Here is a 24,133-nt window from a genome sequence, read left to right as displayed (position 1 = left end):
CATTTACTGGTAGCGCCGATCTAAGGATTTATCTCTAATTGGATGATGAGATAGATAGAAAGATAAATGTTACCGCCACACTATTTTTATTGGTTAAGAATAGACACCAATCACATGGCTGAACCCTGATTGGATAATGAGATAGATAGAAAGATAGTTGTTACCGCCATACTATTTCTATTGGTTCAGAATAGACAGCAAACACATGACTGAACCCTGATTGGATCAGGCGCTAATGGACTCGGTATAAAAAAGTGACATTAAATACTTGCTAGTCTTCTTATTCCACATTTTTATGATTTTCCCTGTATTTCCATTTTCTTGTTGTGCGTCGTTTTTTCATTGATTTTCTATGAGACGGTATAGTTTGCTAAAGTTTCTAATTGAATTTTCTGCCCGTCCTGTCTTTGAAAGCATACTCAGGAAAGTTGGCTCAATAACTGAGTTATGAGTTGAAAACAGGTTTATTAGATCTTAAACAAAGATCAGACTTTTTTGGAAGTTCATAATGCTCAGCATGGTTACAATATTGGGATTGGAAAAATACAGGCTTTGAAAATAAGCTTAGAAGTTAAAACGGGTATATTGAAATATATGATCTTAAAGGGGGGAGGGGGGGGGGTATTAATCAATTACGCTACGGCACGTTAAGCCTCTCCAAAAATATATAAACGCATATATGTTTAGAGAAACATCTATAATAGGAAAATTCCATAAAAAAATATCTATAACATAAATTGTAGAGATCTAAAGTTGTTACACTCTTTAAGATTGTGTTTTAAGATTGTGTCTTATTCAAATATTTCTTAAAACAAAAAGCCTAGAGCATAACAAAACTTTATTTGTGTTCAAAAATTTGTAAAATATTTTTCTGACTTAGGATAACAAATTTGCGAACTTCCATAACAGAATATAATTGTAAATCGTTGGACCCATCTCATCTGTCGTAAAACCATAGTAAAGTCTAAAAATATCAAAAGTTTCTGTAGAGCGAATCTAGCTTTTGCCCATCGCTAACAATAATATGACATTGTGTCTATAGTGTGTTGTGAGCATGTCTAGATTTTTAAGATTTGACAAAATAAATTGATCCTCTCATAGGAATATTTTAAAGTATACGTACTTTACAGTCTAGTCAAGAAACACTAGATAGTGAAGTCTAAGTACTTTTAAATATGATTTTATCAAATGTTAGGTGTTAACACCAGTAAAGTATCATATTTTTACACTTTTTTATCGCATTCAAAGGAAAATTTTCAGATTGAAAATGATTCATCGGAAGAAAAATCACCAAAAGACTCTAGGCCAATGATGGTTTTGGTTTTTAAGATAAATACAGTGAAACCCTTTATAACGAGTACATCGGAAGACTTTATCAAATGTCGTCTTGACAATTTTTCAATGAGTTTTATACTTTATTACGTAAATTTTAGTATTTGCGAAAATAAATAAATAGCCATGAATATGCAGGAACAGTTTTAAAGAGTTCCATATAATCATTTAATTAAAAAACTAAATATCTGCAACATTCCATTATCAGAAAGTGAAGAATACGACATTTGATGAATTCTTTCGATGTATTCGTAATTAAGGGTTTCACTGTATGTAATTTCCATTTGGCTCCTACACGGCGCACCCTCCAGAAGGTCAAATTTATACTGCTGATTGTGACCTCTTAGCTCTTTTGTTTTTTTCTTTCTCAAGTTTAAGTTAGGAAATGTATTTTGGTTACATCAAAAAAAAATAAAACTTTGTTGCTCCTCTGAACAATTCTTCAAAAAATTTAATTCAAATAAATTATTAAAGTTAAAAATATAAAATTTCAAAATACTTAAATTTGAAGAGACTGTAATATTGTATAGATCCTGAGATACTTAAAATATGAATGTTTTTCTTCTAAATTATAATTATAATAAACCTGTAACCAAGTTTATGATACATGCAGTGCATTAATTATTAAGTAAAATTGGCTGGTTTACACCGCAAAATTGTTCTGCCGAAGCTCAATTGATCTAGTAATCTTACGCTTTGGTCTAAAGTCGTCTTCCTTTTCCGGAGTTTTCTGGTTATCACCGTGTATAGGGTAAAATTATGCTTTTTTGAAAGAGAAATAAATCTTGAATATATTCGTAAATTGCAAGTAAGATTAAATTATTTTTAAAGAACTATAGACAGCTACTAAAATGTTAAAAAAATTATAAAATTATCTCAAGTAGAGTTTTTTTTACAGTTTACATCTTTTAAACTGGAGTGTACTTTTTTTAATTTGAGCGTACTTTCTTTCATACTCTTTTAGCTGTTCATAATACGCGATATCATAGATTAATAACAATTACAGATAAAACACTAGATGTCGTCTTTTCAAGACATAGAGGGGTTTTTCGTTCACAATAAACCTGAAGCAGAGTTACGCGGATATTAAAACTCTGTCTTCTTATTCAACGGAGCATGCGCTTAACTCCTTTGGGCTTTTACCTCAGGGTTATTGTGAACGAAAAACCCCTAAATCTTGAAAAGACGATTTCGTGTGTTCTATCTGTATTGTTATTAGTCTATGTTTACTTTGAACTAAATGTTATTACTGCAGAAATGTTTTGACACGTGCAAAATTTTATTTAGGAATAACAACAGAAATACTTCACAAACCTTGAATATTTGAGAAAAAAAGGATGAATAAAGGAAACCGGATCTTGGGAATGTGCCAGTTTATTTCCACTGAATTTCTTTTATATAATGAGTATATTTTTTCTGGACATGCGAACTAATTGGTGTTAATTAAATTGAGTCTTCGTCACAAACTCTGAATTTGAAATCCATATACTGTACAACACGGAGTCGTATAGACCTTCGATATTTATATAAACTATGAATTCTGTTGAACTAAATAATATGATTCTGTAATACAGTCATAATCAGAAAGACTCGGAATTAATCTTTAATCGACTTTACAATCTAATTTTACAAATATGATTAATGAAACGATATAAACCTATTGTCCTGCTAATTCCAAACTGTGGTCTGCCTTTATTGTGCATTCAAAATTACGAGATATATATATGCAAAATCGTCTGATTAACTGTCAATTCTGGGATTTTTTTGGTTATGACAGTATGAAAGGTTTACAATATATCGGGTGAAAAAAATATATAAGGTTTCAACAATTTGAGTTTACGACAAACCTCAATTCCTTTAATCAGTTTGTTAACATTTTTAATATTAGAAATGTATAATCTTTTGAAATCTACATATCCTGGGCAACAGAAAAGAGAAATACATGGATCAACGCCTGCAGTTCAAAGAATGCTAGGACGCGATAATTGATAATTTCATAGCATGTATATAGATCAGAGATAAGATATAAGAGAGCAAAGAGATCTATTAAAGACTATTTATAGAATATGAGATATTTTTCGCTCAGGTTCCATTGTGTACAACTAGAGTACGTCCGTATTTATGAATATTTAACAATCCTTTGAATGCAAAATACTAAATCTTCAAATTTTAGCTTTAATGTTAAAAGTTAGAGCACATCTTTAAAATTTTTGAAACCTAACCCCTTGAATGGGTATTATATGCAACAAGCGACCGTTAGATGGCAGTCAAAGAAATTTCGTGGACATGTAGCAAGTCGTGCCGGTACAATTACAGCCTTGATTAACGTAGCCCGTGAGAGTTTATGAGCAGTCTGTGTATATCTAGTCTGTGGTTAGATATTTGAGCTTGATTAATGTAATCATCGTCGTATACGAAAGTCGTCTTTTCTGTGCGAAAAATTAAGGATTTAACTTGCGCTGATTGACAGCTTAGATAAATAAAAGTTCTATCCATTACAGCACATTTGGGAAGAAGTAAAAATATTAGATTGAAAGATAATTTAATCAAAAACTGAATTTTAATTTAAGTTGAAAAGATTAAGGACAACAAATATGTTGTTTTCAATTTCAGAGGTACATATTATTTGGAAGATATTTTTTCCATATTTTGAATGTTTTTTTAGTTTTTTAAGTTAACGATATCAAGCTTACTTCGGGGATATTGCAGTTAAAAGAGGAACGGAATTGGGGAAACATCTATTTTACTTTTGCTTTTAAAACTTTTAAGAATTTAAAAAGTATTTTCAGACATTTTTTATAGTATTAGATGGGGTAATAGCTGAATTATTCTTTAAAAATAATAAAATCTTGACTTCAATCAATCTTACTTTCTTCCTAACAAATATTTTTGAAAGTCTAATTTTTAATGATATATCCCCCCCCCGTCCGCAACAAAAACTAAATTTTATTCTTAAATTCTTTTTTTTTTCACATTTTAACCACAGTTCTTCTTTATACGTTGACAACTTAGTATATTATAAAACAAGAGTCATTTTAAACCTGAATGCGAATATAAACTTTAACAAAAAGTTTGTTTGAGCTGAAGGAAATGTTTGCGAAAAATGAACCGGGTTGTCTACTAAACCAAAAAAAAAACAAGTATTAATTGATTTTTTTTCCATAATTTTTTACTTACTTTACTTTCCATCCTCAATGTGTTTTTTTTGCTTTATAGCTTCAAAAGGCTAATTGATTGGCATTCAGGCTAATTTCAAGCAGTTTCACCAGATGGATAGGAAAGATTTATCTTCGCAGAAACATTAGATAGAAATAAAAATAAAGTCAATCTGTTCATTTTTCGTAAACACATTCTTTATGGTTTCTTTTAAACTTGACTTAAGAAAATAAGAAAATCTATGAGGAGCTATAGGGTTACCCACAAAGGATGAGACGATTTCGGATTAAATTCTTACACTTCCTTATTTCTTGTCAAATCAATAAAAACCCCTCAAGAAACCCGTTTTAAAGGCATAGACAATCAACTTCAGCCATGAACCCATCGTACCAAATGTTTTAATGGCCTTGAAATCTCATCCATTTTGGCTAACCATGTAAAATAATGCTTTTTAAGGTCTAAATAAGTTAAACTTTTTTCCAAATTAATTTTTCAGTTTTACGTTTTTTTTTTTTTTTTTTTTAGATATGTCATATATGATATTTTCTTTGACAGTTTATTATAGAGAAGTTTTAATATAATCTGCGCAGACGTATTAACCGACTGTTATATTCTCTCTCTATTCTCTTCCAAAAGGCTTTCTAATTTTCTGCTCACTATAACGAGAAATATTCTTTTAGTTCTTCATACCAAGAATTTACACTGTCTGTTTGTTCATATTTACAATTACATGAAACTTTTTCTTTTCCAGATCATAAACTACGCCATTAAAAGTCTATTTTTAAGGCAGAAAACTTATTTTATTTTATCTGAATATCGTCATTTTTCCGGGTCGTTTTTGCTGTCTCATTTTTTTTTGAGTAACCCTGTATCATTATAGATTTCCTTGGTTTCCTCAAACCTAAAATTTTGTAAATTTTCAGAATACAAGCAACTAAAATAAATACCAACAGTTAATTGAGAACATCTGATTTTCCTGGAATGACAAAACAAGAGAAAGGTTGTTGATTCAAAGCTGTTTATTCACTTAAAAAAGATAAGACATTATATGTTCAACGTAGCTGATTTAATAATTTTAATTGTTATCAAATGAATATTAAAAACCGATATATTTGACAAATCAAATTAACGATAAATTTTCAACTTTTTCCTTTCTTCCCTTTCTGAAGATAAACAATTGTTAATTAATGAACTTGAATCTGAATTTGACACCTATCCTCGCCACCTAACACCTATTGCATCAATAACAACGTGAAAAATACAAGTTAACAATAGTGTTTAAACCATTTAGTCACATTTTAACGTTCAATATATAAATCGTTAGTTTTTAATTGTTTTACAATGGGACTTTAAAAAGAATTACATGTCTCTAGCAAGAAATAATTTAAGTAAAGTTTTTTTTTCAAAAATGAATTTTGCCCATCAGAAATAGTTTGTTTTGAAAGCATTATGTAAAATAAAAGTTGCAATCTTCAGCAGTGAATGAAAGAAGTGCACTTTTGAAACAAAAAATGGGAAGAAATGCTCAGAAATCTGGTAAAATACATTTTTTGTTAAATTTTTGCTTTTATTAAAATTTTCAATTTATTTATCCTTTAAAGAAAATGGAAACACCAACCAAAAACGCTTGTTTTATTTTTAAATGTGTAATTTTCCAACATATAAAAGTATTACAAATTGAAAATATAAATATTCCAGAAAAATTTGTTGTGTTTGTTTTGTAAAATAATTAAAACACACAAAAATTTGCACTTTACACGTTCTAATATTTGGCGAAGATAAAAAGCGTTGTAAGACAAATTGTCCTATCAGTTATTTGACATTTAAGTCTCAGATGAGTTTAAGAAATACCTGCGAAGGTCTTTATATTAGAATTGTTATCTGCATGAAAATATATAAAACAAAGTATATCAAGAATTATCTCTCAGTCTCAACCTTTTAATATGACAACTCATATGAAGAATAATACAACTTTAGGTAAACCTTATAACCTAGAGAATTTAGTAAAAAGTAAAAAAACGAATGATTTATCTTTTGTATAAAATGTGAAACATGTATAGCTTTGATATTTTGTTTAAAGTGATATGAATGATTTGATTTTGTTGAGAGATCGTGTCCGAATTTAAAGAATTTGAGCGGCGGTTTAAATTTAAGCCTCGGCTTAAATATGGTTGGTTCCACTTAAAATTGTATCAAATGTTTCTAGATTTAAGCCTGCGCTTAATTTAAACCGGGTTTTGCCAGATTAAATTTCATTTCGGAAAATTTTAAAAGCAAATTTATGAACTGTTCTGTACTACGAAATGCATAACTTTTGATTAAATCAATGTTTTGTTTATATTTATTTTAAAGATATTAGTTTACCGTCTGAATAAACAAGGTTTTTTCTGAATAACATGACGCAACTTATAATTTATCAATTTTTAGATATTTTCCATGCAGGAAAATTCCAAAGTTTAAAATAAGCGTAATTTCACGGGACTCTCAAGTGCAGCCGTAGTACATTTGAATTTCCGAGCCGGGTCAACCTTTCCGGTCCCAGTTTGTACTGTATCGCCCGGACATTGGGTAACTAAAGCAGAAACTCAATAGGACTAGCCGGTGCAACAATGTTGACACGGTCAGACTTTAGGTTGAATTCACTTTTACTGAAGGTGCGTCCTCAACAAGAAAACAAGAAAATATGTCAACGCCTGATTGACAGCACTACCTATATACCTTTATCTGATCACTTATGTGGAAGATATCATCGTTTTTTTCTGATAATTTAATCTCAATACGTTTTCCAGCAGTAGAAATGCGCAAGTCACTTTTGTAGAGAAATCCCAATTTTCAAAATACACGCAGAAAATAGAAATTGTCATGCTCAACAGAAAAAATGGCTTAACCCTAGCCCGATTAGACTATTTTTGTATATAATTGAATAGGAGGTGGGGGAAGGGATGTTAACACCCCCCCCCTCAGGGGGATTGTACCCCGTCCCCCCCCCTCTATCGTGTCAGGTTTAAGTTAAAAAGAGAAGCGTATATGGTAATGATAACTCAAAAAATAATATGTATTAACAGCAAAATCTGTTTGCAAACGAAAAATAAAAGATTTCATTTAATCATTAGTCTAGAACCATTCCTTAGCCTCGATGTAAACCGGGCTACATATTCTTTTACATTAAATCTAAATTTAAAAATTTATTTTTTTAAACAAAGCAAAATATCATTACACAAAATATTTTTACTAGATAATATCCATCCCTGTTCATGCAGAGAGAATAATAACACAAATCAGCTGATAGAAGTATATATACACAGTTTCCCCGGTGCCTCGAATACGTATACACATTGTAAATTGTACATATTTAGTGAAATTTACTTTACTGCTGTACAATTATAAATGTACAGTATATAAATAACTTATGATTTAACAATTATTTTTAATTTAAGAGCAAAACAGCTAAAAAGCTAGTAGCGCCCGATCGATAGTAGAGAAAGGTAGTATAGAAAAGAGGATATATATATACATATTGTAAATACAACATGATAGTAGAGAGAAGAAGATAGAGGTAGAGAGAGAGAGAGAAACACTATTTTATGGGAGTTTTCACTAAAATCCACTTTTTCAGTAATACTCTACGGAAGCATCCATACGTCCATACTCCATGGTTTTATCGCATATGGAGCCATACCTTTTGAAAAAACGTATTTCATCATTAACAAATGTTAAACATGTTTAAGGGCAAACGTATACGTGTATAAACGCTTCAAATGCTGCTCTTAATTTTTAAGTTTTTTTGTATGTTTCAAACTGTGACTTAAAACTTTTATCCCTTGCATATGGAATTGAGTCTCTCACAAACTACAATATTCTAATTTCTAATTTTCTAATATCAAAGGTTCACACTGAATCGTGTTGCAAAGGTATCTTTAAGTACGCAAAATTTACGAACCTGCAATGTACAAATGTTTGCAAAAAATTGAAATTTGATTTTTACAGATGAGAAGAGAGGAGGAGAGGAGGGGTCCTTCGCCCCTAGAAAGGACTCATTCGAAGACGGTCAAAATAAAGGTAATTTAACCCTTGACGATATATAGTATTTTTATTTTTTAAATGAAATTAAAAATAAAAGTAACTACACTTTTCGATAAGAAAGGTCGATTAAAAAAAATATTTAAATCTTGCAATTGCAGAATATTCTATTTTTGAAAATATGACAAATTATATTTTGAAAATTTCTTTAATGCTTGATTTTAAAAAATAAAAAGACTTTATATTAAGAATTTATTCATTGCATATTGTGTAAAAAGTGCCAGATTTCTTTGCGAAGTTTTTGATTATTTTATCAAAAAACGTGGCTTTTGTAAAAGCAATTAATGTTATAAAAAATACAATATAAGAAAATGGGTCTAAAATCCAATATTAGAAAATGGGTCTAAAAAGAAAATAAAAATGAGCCTTTTCAACCCAATGTTGTACACCATAGATATTTCCGATTATGAACCCTGTTAGATCAAATAACATTATTTAGAAATATGAAAGTTTTACACCATCAGATTGCAAAGATATAAGTATAAAAAATTAGAGTTTGTGGCAAATACTCAATTATTTCAATGAAGGTATCTGAGGTTTAGTTTGTGAAATAAGGAGCAGAAGTTTTTTCATGAAATATAGCTATTGCTATTGGATTTTATTTAACATATGTATTGTAAAACTATTTCAGTATCCATTTCATCAAAGAATATAACTTGATTAAAGTTTACAATAAATATAGTCGTTATTCAAGCTTAATTACATGGTTCTGCAATTTCCTTGACTGTAATCATGTTGTGTGTCAGTACCAAAACAGTGTGTGTAAAGATTACCGTACTGGTCTGCAAAGCAGTGCGACTGGCTTTCTCATGCCAGACCAGCGCCATGTCCTTTCCTTTTGTTCCTATTCCCTGATCTCGCATTCCCGTAAAGATAAACAAGTTCAAGAACTGTGCGTATTTGATCTCACATTTCAAAAGAATGTGACGCAATTAAAAAGCATATTTTCATATGATGTAAAAGCTTAAAATTTCTCTTTACTTTTGACGTAAAATAGAAAATGCTTCATGGCGTAACTTTTTGTCCCCTTTCAAGTTTTAGGTGCGCATGTGCATTTTACACATTTATAGAATTTTTAAAATTAACAAATTCTGGCTTTATTGAACTAAGCAGAGATGGTTTTGAAATGTACTTAAAGAAACAATTTTGAAAGGAAAAAACATATTTTCAGGAAGATTTGGCTCCTGCAGTATGGATACTTGTGGAAACAAGACTCTGAAATATCTTAAGAAGAGATTACCTTTCCTGTCCTGGATCACTCAATATAAGGCCCTCGATGTGAGTAGATAGATAGATAGATAGATAGATAGATAGATAGATAGATAGATAGATAGATATATAGATAGATAGATAGATAGATAGATAGATATATAGATAAATAGATAAATAGAAAGAAAGATAGATAAGTTGGTTGACAGAAAGATAGATATATAGATATATAAATAGATAAATCTGATAGATAGGTAAATAGTTAAGGAGAGAAAATATGGTGTAAAAACTTTTAAAAATGTACATAACGCATCGAAACAGGTTTAGAACTAGTTGTCTTATGTGCAAACAACATTTAGTAAACAATTAATGATAAAACTCGGCCCTCCTGTATGCTTAGAATTGCAAAATCTAGGTTAAAATCTTTGTTGCTGTTTACAATTAAGCTAGTTTTGATCTAGCTAACGGGCAGCCGTAGAACATTTGAATTTCCAAGCCGGGTCAACCTTTCTAGTCCCAGTTTGTACTGTATCGCCCGGACATTGGGTAAATAAAGCAGACACTCAATAGGACTAACCGGTGCAGACGTGGTCAGACATTATGTTGAATTTACTTTAATAAAGGGTCAGGGGTGCGTGAGCTGTCAAAATAGATAGATAGTTAGAATAATTTTTTTTAAATTTTAAATTTCTAATACAATGCATTTTTTTAGTTAATTTCTGATTGCATTGCTGGGATTACAGTTGGATTAACAGTTATACCACAGGTCAATAATATAATGATAATAATAATAATAATAATGATACTAATAATTATGATGATAATAATTCTAATAATAACACTACTACTACTAATAATAATAATCAAATGACCCATCAGTACCAACAAAGGTGTTTTTAATTGGTATAGCATAGGGGCTCAATTACCAAGTTGTCATTATTGTGTTTTGATCATTATATTTTCAGGGTATAGCCTATGCTGCAGTGGCTGGGTTGGAAGCCCAGTATGGATTATACTCGGCCTTCATGGGATGTTTTGTTTATTGTATCTTTGGAACATCCAAGGACATTACCATCGGACCTACCGCCATTATGGCACTTATGACTGCGGTACGAAATATCTATTATATCGTTGGGTATTATTAAGTGCGAACATTTTTTTGCCGGGATTTTTATTTTTTCTAGTTTGTTTAAGATAAAAATGAAAGTATTGTCACACCGAACGTAGTGAGGTGTAAAGATACTTTTATTTTGATCGAAAACAAACTAGAATAATTAAAAATCACAGTAAAAACTTTTTTGCACGCATGATACCCATTGCAATAACATATATAGTTTTATTCAGTTTTACACAAATTATTTATAATTATGTCGATAAAGTTACTTAATCACCCTGTTGTAGGGTGACGAAGTAACTTTATCACCCTACAATGAGACAAATTAAGCATAAAATTTGAAATTTTAATAGCAGGGTGAAAATTAAATTAAGTATTTTAACTTCAAAACACGTATTATAAAGGTTTTTGAGCCATTTAAAAATAATAATCAACAGTGCATGGAACGCGCATAAAACTTTGCAATGTGAAGCCGACTGTTAGACTCAAGTTATTATGTTTAATGACTATGAAACCAATTGTGCAGTGTAAACAGACCAATTTCAAATAATATGCGCTTATTTTCAAGCTACGGGCTAAAGCAATTTTAAAACAACGTGAAATGACAGAAAGTTTGACAAATAATGAGCGCATAAGCTCAAATACAATTTTTTCATGAAACCTTTTCTTATTCAGACGCATGCGCAGTACGGACCCGATTATGCTGTTCTACTCGCTTTTCTTTCTGGAATAATTATTCTTGCTTGTGGGCTTCTGCAGTTAGGTAACCGGAGGCAGAATTTAAAGATTTTGAGCCGCCGCTTAAATTTAAGTTGCGGCATAAATATGATTGGTTCCACTTAAAATCGTATTCAATGTTTCAATATTTCAGCCGGCGCTCAATTGAAACCGGTTTTTACAGGAGGATTTAAGACGCGGATCAAATTTATTAAATTCGAACTCTGATACTTCTATGGTAGTTAAGCACTGTTTAACGAGTGTTTTCATAATTAGACAAACCGTTTGATGGAGTACTTGCGGACCCACTTATTCGTTATATAGTTTGATTGAGTACTTGCGGACCCGCTTATTCGTTATATTATAGTTTGGTGCGGACCCACTTATTCGTTATATAGATTGGTAAAAACAATCTTTTTACAACAAACTAACCTGAGCTGAATTTTTAGAATGGTGGATATCGAGATTAATGCTTGATCTCTTCTTTTTCTTAATCTCCGGATTAAATAATGCTTGTTCTCCTCTTTTTATTAATCTCCAGATTAATTAACCGATCGGGATTAAGGATATCCCATTCTAAAGTTTTCAGCTCTGATAGGGTAGGTCAAATTGGCCCATGATAGGCCGAGTACTGTAAAAAGTCTGGCCGCGTCATCAAAGTTGAAACCTAGCTGGTGTACAAGGGGTCGGTCCTGTTCTAATTCAAATGTACCCTGGTCCTCCGCGTTTTGCTAAAGGAATTGAGTCTTTGCCACAAACTCTGATTTTCAAATCCCAATATCTTTTTGACCCAATGTAGATCCTAGATATTTCAAACTATAAATTCTCTTACATTAAATTATCAAAGTTTGAAATACCAAAGGCTTATGCCAATATTTTGCAAAGATATGGGATTAGAAAATTCGAGTTTGTGGTAAAGACTCAATTCCTTTTATTCTGAAGTCGAGCCTCTAGAAAGCCAAAACCCTGCAATGACTGAAATCATTAAAACTGTATCACCATAGTTTCAGTAGAAGTAACTATTAATCCATTTACTGATAACGCCGATATTAAAGGATTCATATATCTAATTGGATAATGAGATACTTCTAATGGTTCAGAATAGACAACAAACACCTGACTGAACCCTGATTGGATCAGGCGCTAATGGACTCGGCATATATTGCCCTCTCCACTAAACCCCACTATATTTCTTCGGTCAGAGTAATGCAAATCACTGCAGTCTACAACGACAGCTTAGTTAAGCGTGATATAGTTGTAAACTCCGTTTTATGTTTTTGTATGTCCGATTATAACTCATGGGAACTATTTGACCGATTTGCCACCACTTTTAAAGGGAAAAAATGGGAAAAATTACAACCAAGAGCGGGTACATGGCGGGAGTACCTTGAATACCCTGGGCAACACTGGGTTCACAACCTAGTCTTTAATAAGTTTTTAAAAAAATGTTTAGGTTTTTTGATTGATTTTATCTCTGTACCTGTGATAGCTGGGTTCACCAGCGCAGCTGCTATAACTATCGCTACCGGGCAGGTCAAAGCCTTGCTCGGAATTAAAATAGGTAATTGTTTATTAAGGGGCTGTCAGCGATGTTTGAAATGATTCTTTAATCAAAAGCGTCATCAAGACTCCCAATCGGGCTTAGAGGGGAGCTAGGGAGCATTTCTTCAGAAACCCTGATCCGCAGATTGTCCACTGTGAAAATAAATAGCAAATTGTCATTTAAACTGCAAGTTAGCCATAAAATCTTAAATCTTGAAAATAATATTGAAGAGCTAGTGAGAAGAAGAAAAATGTTTTGATTTTCTAAAAATGTTTTGATTTTCTAAAAATGTAACCGAATAAAGGAATTAAGTCTTTGTCACAGACTCGAATTTTTTGTTACACCTATATCTTTGCAGCTTGATGGTAAAACCATTGATATTTCAAACTTTTATACTATTGTTGTAACTGTACTACATGTTGTAACTGTACTACATGTTGTAACTGTACTGCATGTTGTAACTGTACTACATGTTGTAACTGTACTGCATGTTGTAACTGTACTACATGTTGTAACTGTACTACATGTTGTAACTGTACTGCATGTTTACATTTTTTTACTTTTTAGATAGTCACCACAAATCCCACACTCACCTGGGTATAGTGGATCCTTGGATCGATGTGTTTACGAATATAGAAACAACCAGGAAACTTTGAAATTGAAAATATAAAACTATTAAAACTTAGAGAGACCCATTGAACCCTTTCTTTCTATAGTTGTTTAACAATATGCAAGGTGTCCCTCGAAACATGACAGTTTGTGAATAGTTTAAAATGTCTTCTTCCATAATATTTCAAGTTGTTTATGGCATCCATATTATAGTAAAATTGATATCTAAGTAAAATATATTAGAGTAAAGTTTTTTTTTAAACTAAATAAACTGCAAAAAGTCTTCAATATCTAATACAGTATGGAAGAAGACATTCAAAACTATTCACCAACTGTCATGTTTCGTGGGACACACTGTACATCCAAAACTAACCATGGTAAGATGCAAACGGTTTCTTCAATGTGAATTCAATTAAGTTTTGGTCTATATTCTACAATTTCTGAATTTACGGAGTTTTTTCAAATAATTATGTTTAGTAGGTCCAATTGTTGTCAATTCACAGCCTAATTGGAAAAGGGCCGAACTGTTAAATTCGCGTTATATTATTCGAATTTATTTGAATTTTGAAATTTTATTTGGAAAAATTATAAATTTTGTGGTTTCTCAGATACCAGGACGCGATTCTTGGAATAGTGTGCGCCATTGTTCTTCTCTCTCTCAGGGTAAGTTGAGCAATTCTTTGAATCTTAAAGTCGTTGTCGTATATATCAATACAAAGAAAACGGACATCTTGGATCAGAACCTCTGATATTAAATATTAGTATTTAGTCTTTGAACCGGACATCATGGTTTAAAACCTCTGATATTAAATATTATTATTTAGTCTTTGAACCGGACATCTTGGTTTAAAACCTCTGATATTAAATATTAGTATTTAGTCTTTGAACCGGATATCATGGTTTAAAACCTCTGATATTAAATATTATTATTTAGTCTTTGAACCGGATATCTTGGTTTAAAACCTCTGATTTTAAATATTATTATTTAGTCTTTGAACCGGACATCTTGGTTTAAAACCTCTGATATTAAATATTATTATTTATTCTTTGAACCGGACATCATGGTTTAAAACCTCTGATATTAAATATTATTATTTAGTCTTTGAACCGGACATCTTGGTTTAAAACCTCTGATATTAAATATTATTATTTAGTATTTGAACCGGACATCTTGGTTTAAAACCTCTGATAATCCCAACCCAGGCCTGCAAACTCTCTTCAACAAATTACCAATAAATGTTCAGGTAAACACACCGTTCCATCCTGGAAAAGAGACTGTTCCTGGGTTTACAGATTGCACAATTAGAACTTTAACGGTTCTAGCTGTAGGCCCGACTCATTAACCCTTTCAGTTTTTCCTTCAAAACTTACATCAGTTAAAAAAGAAATGCTTTTGGGTTTAGGTTCAATAAGCAATATCTTTCCTTTCCCCTGATTAATTTTCAAACCACTTGGAAAAATGATAAAGCGCTATCTTAATCTTAATCTCTTTGTTTATTTCTAGCATATTGTCAGCAAGGGGGTCTGGTTCCTCTGTACTGCCAGGTAAAATTGGATTTATTATTATTATTATTATTATTACTTTTATTATTATTATTATTATTATTATTTTTATTATTATTATTATTATTATTATTATTATTATTATTATTATTATTATTATTATTATTATTATTATTATTATTATTATTATTATTATTATTATTATTATTATTATTATTATTATTATTATTATTATTATTATTATTATTATTATTATTATTATTATTATTATTATTATTATTATTATTATTATTATTATTATTATTATTATTATTATTATTATTATTATTATTATTATTATTATTATTATTATTATTATTATTATTATTATTATTATTATTATTATTATTATTATTATTATTATTATTATTATTATTATTATTATTATTATTATTATTATTATTATTATTATTATTATTATTATTATTATTATTNAATGAAACCTGTATCTGGACAATTACCGGAAATATATTCCTTATATTCAGGAAGTAGAAGTAAATAAAATTTGTATCTTGACAATTACCGGAAATATATTCCATATATTCAGGAAGTAGAAGTAAATGAAACCTGTATCTGGACTATTACCGGAAATATACAGAGCGGACTTCCCCCCTTTACTCCTCCTCCATTCAGCACTGTAGAAAGTAAGTTGTATCCTCTCACTGAGAAGGGACTATATGTTTGTTTTTTGTGACTCCCCATTAAAAATGTAAAAAGACGAAAGATTTAAAACCTTTGACTGATGTCGTAAATATCCAAAACATAGGAATTTTTACTTTTGATTGTTTTTTAAAACCGACCTTATAATATTTATAAAATTATCTCTTTTATTATATTAAATCAGATGAAGATGTTAAAATATTTAATGAAACTCTTGATATTACGTAAAATGTCGATTTTAAGCTTTGTTAAAACAAACAAATGTTACACAATTTAGTATTTAAAAAACTTAAATTTTCTCTATTTTCAGATAATTCTACAATCCCTTTTATGGAAATGACAAAAACTCTTGGCTCTGCAATCATTGTAATTCCTCTTATTGCAATCCTGGAGAGTGTGGCAATTGCCAAAGCTTTTGGTAAACATTTTATATCAACTATTTATAATTCCTTTTCATATTCATTTCTCTTATATGTCTGTGTCTGTCTGTTTGTTTGCAACCGATAAACGTCAAAACGGCTCAACCAGCCAGGTCCCAGTTTTTTAGTGGAAATATTCATGGCTCAATGGAAGGTCAATGGATGCTCAGAGTTGCAAAATTTTGCCTGAAAAAATAACTTTTTTCCATCAATGGAAAGAAAAAAAAATCAGCGAAATTTGTGTTCTTTCAAGAGTACGATGAAAAATGGCGACTGAGAAGCAACAGTTAAAGGCTAAAACTATATATTTACATTATAAAATACATATAAATATTTGATAGGACAATATGAAGTTCTTAATCTTAATATTTGTCAAAACATGGAAACTAAATATTTGCTTAACCTTTTAAAACAATATTCATCTGGTCGTAAAATAAAAAAATTTATTTTTGTGAAATATTAAAAATAAACCCCCCCCCCCCCCAGCAGAAAAACCTTGTATCTCTGTTACTTTTGATGCACTTTATTGTAAACAAATTGACTTTTGATGTTTTGAATTATAAAAATGGAAATTGTTTCATAGATAACGTTACAACTTTTTATCTTATTTGTGTCAAAGTAATTCATTCGTAATTAATAATTCATCGAAATTTTGTATTCAACTTTTTTTCACTAAAATTTATTATGCAATTTTCGTACAACCGAATGTTTACAATTATAGAACAGAACGTTTTTTAATGGCAAAGCATTTCATTTCAACTTTCAATTCTTAAAATGGGGTTTTATTTCTCACTCATTTTCCACTTAAGAGATTTTTCAGGTTTCTATTATATAATTATATTCTAGCTGGTGGTAAACCTGTAGATGCTAGCCAGGAGATGGTCTACGTTTCTATAATATAATTGTATTCTAGCTGGTGGTAAACCTGTAGATGCTAGCCAGGAGATGGTCTAGGTTTCTATAATATAATTGTATTCAAGCTGGTGGTAAACCTGTAGATGCTAGCCAGGAGAAGGTCTAGGTTTCTATAATATAATTATATTCTAGCTGGCGGTAAACCTGTAGATGCTAGCCAGGAGATGGTTGCCCTTGGATTTTGTAATATCTTTGGATCTTTTGTCCGATCTATGCCCACCACAGGATCTTTCAGGTAAACATTTAGGGCGCTTCTTAACCATGGTTTACTAGTGTTTGCTGTTATGGGTTTGTAACAGCACTAAGTTGGGATTTTATTGAAGGAGGAAGAAGAAGTGCTGGTGCAACTAGTTGATCCTAGATTAAATATTTCTCTTTTTTTCTATTAATATTCCAATTGGCTTGCAATGGGGGGGGGGGGAGAGCTGCAACTAGGATGGGCTAGGAGGCCGAGCGCTGCAGCTATGGGGTCGATCATTGCGGCTACCGACAGACTTGGGAAATTGCACCTTTGGGAAAGTGCCTAAAATCTTCCTATTATTATTATTATATAATTTTTTACATTTACTTAACTTTTATGTTAATCTGTTAATAAATAGCATGTTTTATATCTGATCCTTGTTTAGTCGAACTGCTGTAAACGCTGCTAGCGGAGTGAAAAGTCCCTTATCTGGGTTGTTTACTGGAGGCCTTGTCATCCTTTGCCTTGGAGTTCTCATCCCATACTGTGCTTTCATCCCGAAGGTACATTTTCATCCTTAAGATACTGTTTTATTCCTTTATTACTTTTTCATCCTCATAAGGTACTTTTTCATCCTCGTGAAACGTTTTCATCCTCAAGATACTTTTTCATCCTCATGATACTTTTTTCACTTAAAAGATACTTTATCATTTATAAGATACTTTATCATTTATAAGATACTTTATCATTTATAAGATACTTTATCATCATTAAGAAACATTTTCATACTGTCCTTTCATCCCTTTATGTAATTTTTCATTTCTAAAGTACTTTTTCATCCCTAAGGTACTTTTTTCATCCGATATTGTTCTTTTATCCAATTTAAAGATACGTGTTCATCCACATGGAACTTTTTTATCCTTTTCTGTGCTTTCTTCCTAAGGTTTAATTTTATTCCATATGCTAAAACTTTATTCCATATACTGCAATTTCATTTTTAATTCTAATGATTTTTTCCTGTGATTTTTTTTTCAGTTTTTAGTTTTTAAACGGATGCATTGACTCATCATAGAAGTAGATATTCCATGTTTTTTATTCTAAAATTTAGGCCACCCTTGCTGCTGTTATCATTACTGCTGTCATTTTCAGTGTGGAATATCATCTTGTAATGCCGATGTGGAGAAGTAAAAGTAAGTATTTTTCAACCCAATACGGTGTACAGTGTACAGATTTTGCAACTCAATACGGTGTACAGTGTACAGATTTTGCAACCCAATACGGTGTACAGTGTACAGATTTTGCAACCCTATACGGTGTACAGTGTACAGATTGCTACAATATAACTTGTATAACTTGGAGTTAATGTATATAGAGTTAAGATTAAACATGTTCAGATAGATTCGATTACAATAACATAACTTGTATATGGCCGGAGTTACATTTGAGCATGTACAGAGAGTTATCTATGAGTAAACATGAATAGAGAGTTATGATTAAACATGTACAGAGAGTTGCGATTAAATATGTACAAAGATTTACAATTGAACATGTACAGATCGAGTTATGATTAAATATGTACAAAGATTTACGATTGAACATGTACAGAGAGTTGCGATTAAATATGTACAAAGATTTACGATTGAACATGTACAGATCGAGTTACGATTAAACATGTACAAAAGTTGCGATTAAATATGTACAAAGATTTACGATTGAACATGTACAGGTCGAGTTACGATTAAACACGTACAGAGATTTAAGATTAATCTAACTTAGCGAGGAGTTTGCAAATAAACATGTCATAGTAAAGTTACAGGAAACATGTACAGGTGTTGCAAAAGATGTAAAAGATAGTCACAATGTAACTTAAATATTTAGATAAAGAGAGGTAAAATAAAACAATGTGGATTGTGCATTATCCAAAAAGAAAATACCAGTTTGTTTTAAAATTGATAAACTTTGTCTACTCAAGACAATATAATTTTTTATCTTTTTTTAGAAATTGATCTTCTACCTGCTTTCGTCTGCTTCTTTGTGTGTGTACTCTATGAACTTGAGTTTGGAATCCTTGCTGGCGTAGTTGTACAGGTACAAGTCAGGCATGCCGCGTCCAAGGATGTATGCAAGGAAAGTTATTTCAGAAGTGGACACATCTTTTGTACTGCAGTGTACTGTCTCTGGGCGCTAATGTAAACAAAAGACGGATGTCGAAGCCTGACATGGAATCCATCTTTCACGTAAAAAATCAATGAAATATTCTGGTCTTCTGGTATTATGTGAATTATCAAAATTATCAAAATTTAATGCTTTAACCTCCTCAGATACTAAACGAACACTGATGCATCTATTCTTGTTTACAAATTCCGCCCAAAGAGAACTGGTTTCAATATGTACGCAGACGCGTATACGCGACAGCAATTAACTTTACATGCATTACAATCTTGGCCGCGCCAATCTAAATTTTATTGTTCTGACCCGGCAGTATCTCCATTCTGTACTCCAGTTTTCAAGCTTTATGATCGCAAACCGCAATATCAGAAAAATTTCAAATTAATTAATAGATGCTTTACCTTTGATTGTTTAGATACTTTTCCTTTAATTATTTAGATGCTTTACCTTTAATTGTTTAGTTACTTGATCTTTAATTTATAGATGCTATTACCTTTAATTGTTTAGATGCTATTACCTTTAATGGTTTAGTTGCTATAACCTTTAATGGTTTAGTTGCTATAACCTTTAATGGTTTAGTTGCTATAACCTTTAATTGTTTTAGTTGCTATAACCTATAATGGTTTATTTGATATTACCTTTAATAGTTTAGTTGCTATAACCTTTAATCGCTTAGATGCTTTTACCTTAATGGTTTAGTTTCTATTACCTTTAATTATTTAGATGTTTTTAACCTTTAATGGTTTAGTTGCTATTACCTATAATTGTTTAGATGCTTTGACGTTTAATGGCTTAGTTGCTATTACCTTTAATCGCTTAGATGCTTTTACCTTAATGGTTTAGTTGCTTTAACCTTTAATTGTTTAGATGATATTACCTTTAATGGTTAGTTGCTATTACCTTTAATGGTTTAGTTGCTATTACCTTTAATGGTTTAATTGCTATTACCTTTAATGGTTTAGTTGCTATTACCTTTAATGGTTTAGTTGCTTTAACCTTTCATTGTTTAGATGCTATTACCTTTAATGGTTAGTTGCTATTACCTTTAATGGTTTAGTTGCTATTACCTTTAATGGTTTAGTTTTATTGTTTAGATGCTGTTACCTTTTATTGTTTAGATGCTATTACCTTTCATGGTTTAGATGCTATTACCTTTAATGGTTTAGATGCTATTACATTTAATGGTTTAGTTGCTATTACCTTTTATTGTTTAGTTGCTATAACCTTTAATTGTTTAGATGCTCTTCCTAATTTACGCTGCTGCAAGACCAAAGATTGCTGTCAACATGAGAAAGGTAAAAAACGACTTAAGAAAAACTTAAACTAAAATAATTTAAACTGTCTAAATCAATATCATAAAGAATGTTAAAATATTTTCCTGATCAGGGGGTTATATATTTAGATCAAGGGGTTATATATTTAGATCAACGGATTATATATTTAGATCAATGGATTACATTTAGATCAAGGGATTATATATTTATATCAAGGAATTATATTTAGATCAAGGGATTTTATATTTAGATCAAGGAATTATATATTTAGATCAAGGGATTATATTTAAATCAATGGATTGTATATTCATAGATCAAGGGATTATATTTAGATCAAGGGATTATATATTGATATCAAGGGATCATATTTAGAACAAGGGATTTTATATTTAGATCAAGGAATTATATATTTAGATCAAGGGATTACATTTAGAGCAAGGGATTGTATATTTAGATCGAGGGAATATATATTTAGATCAAGAGATAATATATTTAAAGATCACGGGAACATGTATTTAGAGCAAGGAATTAGGACTATATGTTTAGATCAAGGGATAGTATTTAGATGAAGGGATTGTAAATTCATAGATCAAGGGAATATGTATTTAGATCAAGGGATTATACAAATAGACAAGGGATTATATAATGGATTATTTATAAGTGAAGGGATTGTATATTTAGATTGGGGGAGTGGATCAGGAATATTTGTATATATGTCTTGATCAAGTGATTATATAAATAAAGGGATTGTATATTTAGACCAAGGGTTTATATGTTTAGATTGAGGGAGTGGATCAGGAATATCCGTATATCTGTCCTGATTAGGGGATTATATAAAGGGATTATATATTTAGATTGAGGGAGTGGATCAAGAATATCTGTATATATGTCCTGATCAGGGGATTATATTCCCATCTGTGACCTATGTCAGGAACCTGATAAACAAGGCAGCTCTGAAACAGGTATTAAAATGCCCAAGATAGGAATTATATAGGACATCCCACAAACAACTTTGTTGTAACAGTATACTCCTACTGCAAAATTTGTTTGGGACACCCTGTATAATTATGATTTATGTAAACAAATCACAGAGTTGACATGTGTCAGAAAATATGTGATTAAAATATTCTCGCAAATACCGTCATTTAAGTTTTATTTTCGCACATTGCAAAACTGTGCATTCCGTTGAAGGGACTTTCAAGAGACCCTCTATTCCAAGGTTATAATGCAAGGAAATTAATTCAGAGGTGTACGTATCTTTTGTACTGCAGTGTATTGTCTCTGATCGGTAATTTAAACACAAGACGGATGTCGAAGCCTGGCATGGGATCCATCTTTCAGATAAAAAATCAATGAAATATTCTGGTCATAGGAAACTATTATATGAATTATCAAAATTATCAAAATTTAATGCTTTTAACCTCCTCGGATACTTGACGAACACTGATGCATCTATTGTTTACAAATTCCGCCCAGAGAGAACTGGTTTCAAACTGTACGCAGAGTATACGTAACTTTCCTTGCGTTATAACTTTGCTCTATTCTATATTAAGAAGCATGCCAAATTCACATTGTCTGATCAAGAATAAATGAGAAATTCACCTAGCTCTATACGTAAACAGGTTTCTTTTTAATTTTGGTTTTTAAACTGTATCTTCCACAGTACATACTATCTTATTGATATCTTTTAATGGAGATCATTTAGAATTATGCCTACAGTCCCTTTAATAGAAATATGTTATTGTCAGGCTGGTCCCGAAATACCTGTTGTTATTGACTGCAGCAAAATAAATAACGTTGATTTCACGGCAGCAGAAGGATTTCATGCAATGATAGCGGATATGGGCAAGAGGTAAAATATATCTACCTGGCTCAAGTGCCTGGCCTTGCCCGTGGAATTTTAAGAACACTTGAAATAAAAATTTGAAGTTTAAAAGAAAAGAAAATTTTGAATTTTGAAAAAAACCATGAGTTCCCTAAAAAAATGTTTAGCAAAGAGCTTTATTATTGGGGAGGAAAATGAAAAAACGGCTCTCAGCTTGCAAACCCCCCCCCCTCATCTTTTTTATTCATTTAAACGAAATTTTTTATCAGTTTGCTTACTTTTTTTAGTTTAAAAAATTATGAAAAATACTATTTTTTTGTTTGCTTAGAAATACTGAAATCTATTGGCTCAATCCATCTCCTAGTGCTGCCCATACCCTACGAGTTATCGCCAAGGATCATTTCAGGTAATTACATATTTTTAATCGACTATAACTGTCTAAGATTTTGTGGGAAAAAAACTGATTTTTGTTTTCATTATTAATGCAGACATTAATAATTGTTGTGGAGTTTTTAATAAGCAACAAATGCTCTTTTAAACCGGATTTTAACAATTTTATATATTTAAATAATCTTGAGGCTCTCAGCATACTTTTAGTGTTTGATTACAAACTACAAAGTTTGTGACATTTATACTGAAATATGCTGAAAAGGTCAAGAACAAGTTGAAATAGTTTAAACTTTTATCTTTTAAACATTTCTTTTTCGGTCTCTTAAACAAACAACAAATACTATAATCAGTCATTTTATTGGAATTATTATATTTAACATTCTAATGGTATTGTTTCAAGTAAATAGATTATCAAGTACATTAGGGGGCATCAGAGAAATGAACCAATTATACACGACGTCATAAGTGTCAAATATAACAAGAAAAACGAAATTTTCTCCCATTAGTTGACAAGATTTCCAAGATTAAATAAAAAAGTGTACACACAGAAAACAAACAAGACACTTAATCCCAATTATTTTACTGTAAGATAAGCACTTTATTATAAAACTATCACTATTATTAATAATTTTGTCGGACACAAAAACTGAATTGACACTTGTGACGTCAGCATACAGCTTTACTAAGAGTGTACAAATTTTACGTTGCAATCTATTGTACTAGAATCTATTTGGTTTTAAGGAATGAATCATTAAATATGTACTTTAGGGTGATCTATAAAGAGAGTGAATTGATCGATGAGACTCGATCCCAAACCATTACTCCAGGTCTACCTTCCTTCTCACCTTTAGTAGATGAAGAGATGGGTCCAGATACTAATGGACTTTAAAAGATCTCATAACAATAACCTGAAAACACGCTGACATCACGCTAACTTTGGCAGATTTTCTGGAGACCTCCTATAGCAAGGAGAACTCCTTCAGATATATAACAAACCT

The 24,133-nt window shown here is 30.9% G+C and overlaps 2 protein-coding genes across 2 annotated transcripts in view; both read left to right on the top strand.

The window, feature by feature from the left end:
- The first annotated feature begins 5,409 nt into the window (after window positions 1-5,409).
- LOC111713600 (sodium-independent sulfate anion transporter) lies at window positions 5,410-24,094 on the top strand. The gene is made up of 23 exons (XM_023488493.1): window positions 5,410-5,488; window positions 5,965-6,024; window positions 8,476-8,547; window positions 9,740-9,846; window positions 10,490-10,543; window positions 10,743-10,886; window positions 11,567-11,654; window positions 13,062-13,169; window positions 13,719-13,797; window positions 14,369-14,423; window positions 14,915-15,004; window positions 15,265-15,306; window positions 15,811-15,946; window positions 16,273-16,380; window positions 17,429-17,531; window positions 17,923-18,040; window positions 18,586-18,667; window positions 19,477-19,565; window positions 20,885-20,941; window positions 21,775-21,882; window positions 22,669-22,772; window positions 23,074-23,151; window positions 23,904-24,094. The coding sequence occupies exons 1-23, from the start codon at window positions 5,470-5,472 to the stop codon at window positions 24,022-24,024; spliced, it is 2,022 nt and encodes a 673-aa protein (XP_023344261.1). The 5' UTR covers window positions 5,410-5,469; the 3' UTR covers window positions 24,025-24,094.
- The window catches only part of LOC111713598 (sodium-independent sulfate anion transporter), a 35,138-nt gene continuing 29,303 nt past the window's right edge, over window positions 18,299-24,133 (top strand). The window contains exons 1-2 of the mRNA XM_023488487.1: window positions 18,299-18,304; window positions 19,362-19,365. The gene's annotated coding sequence lies outside the window, so the exon portion shown is untranslated. The remainder of the gene's footprint in view (window positions 18,305-19,361; window positions 19,366-24,133) is intronic.

This window comes from Eurytemora carolleeae, unplaced genomic scaffold (genome assembly GCF_000591075.1).
Source record: "Eurytemora carolleeae unplaced genomic scaffold, Eaff_2.0 scaffold1161, whole genome shotgun sequence".
Lineage (NCBI taxonomy): Eukaryota > Metazoa > Arthropoda > Copepoda > Calanoida > Temoridae > Eurytemora > Eurytemora carolleeae.
Note: the sequence above shows the minus strand (reverse complement) of the source record. Positions and strands in the feature narration are given on the sequence as shown.

Coding starts and splice junctions, on each gene's coding strand:
- LOC111713600 (XM_023488493.1), top strand. Junction 10,887..11,566: donor TTATGGCACTTATGACTGCG/GTACGAAATATC, acceptor TTTCTTATTCAG/ACGCATGCGCAGTACGGACC. Junction 13,798..14,368: donor ACGAATATAGAAACAACCAG/GAAACTTTGAAA, acceptor GTGGTTTCTCAG/ATACCAGGACGCGATTCTTG.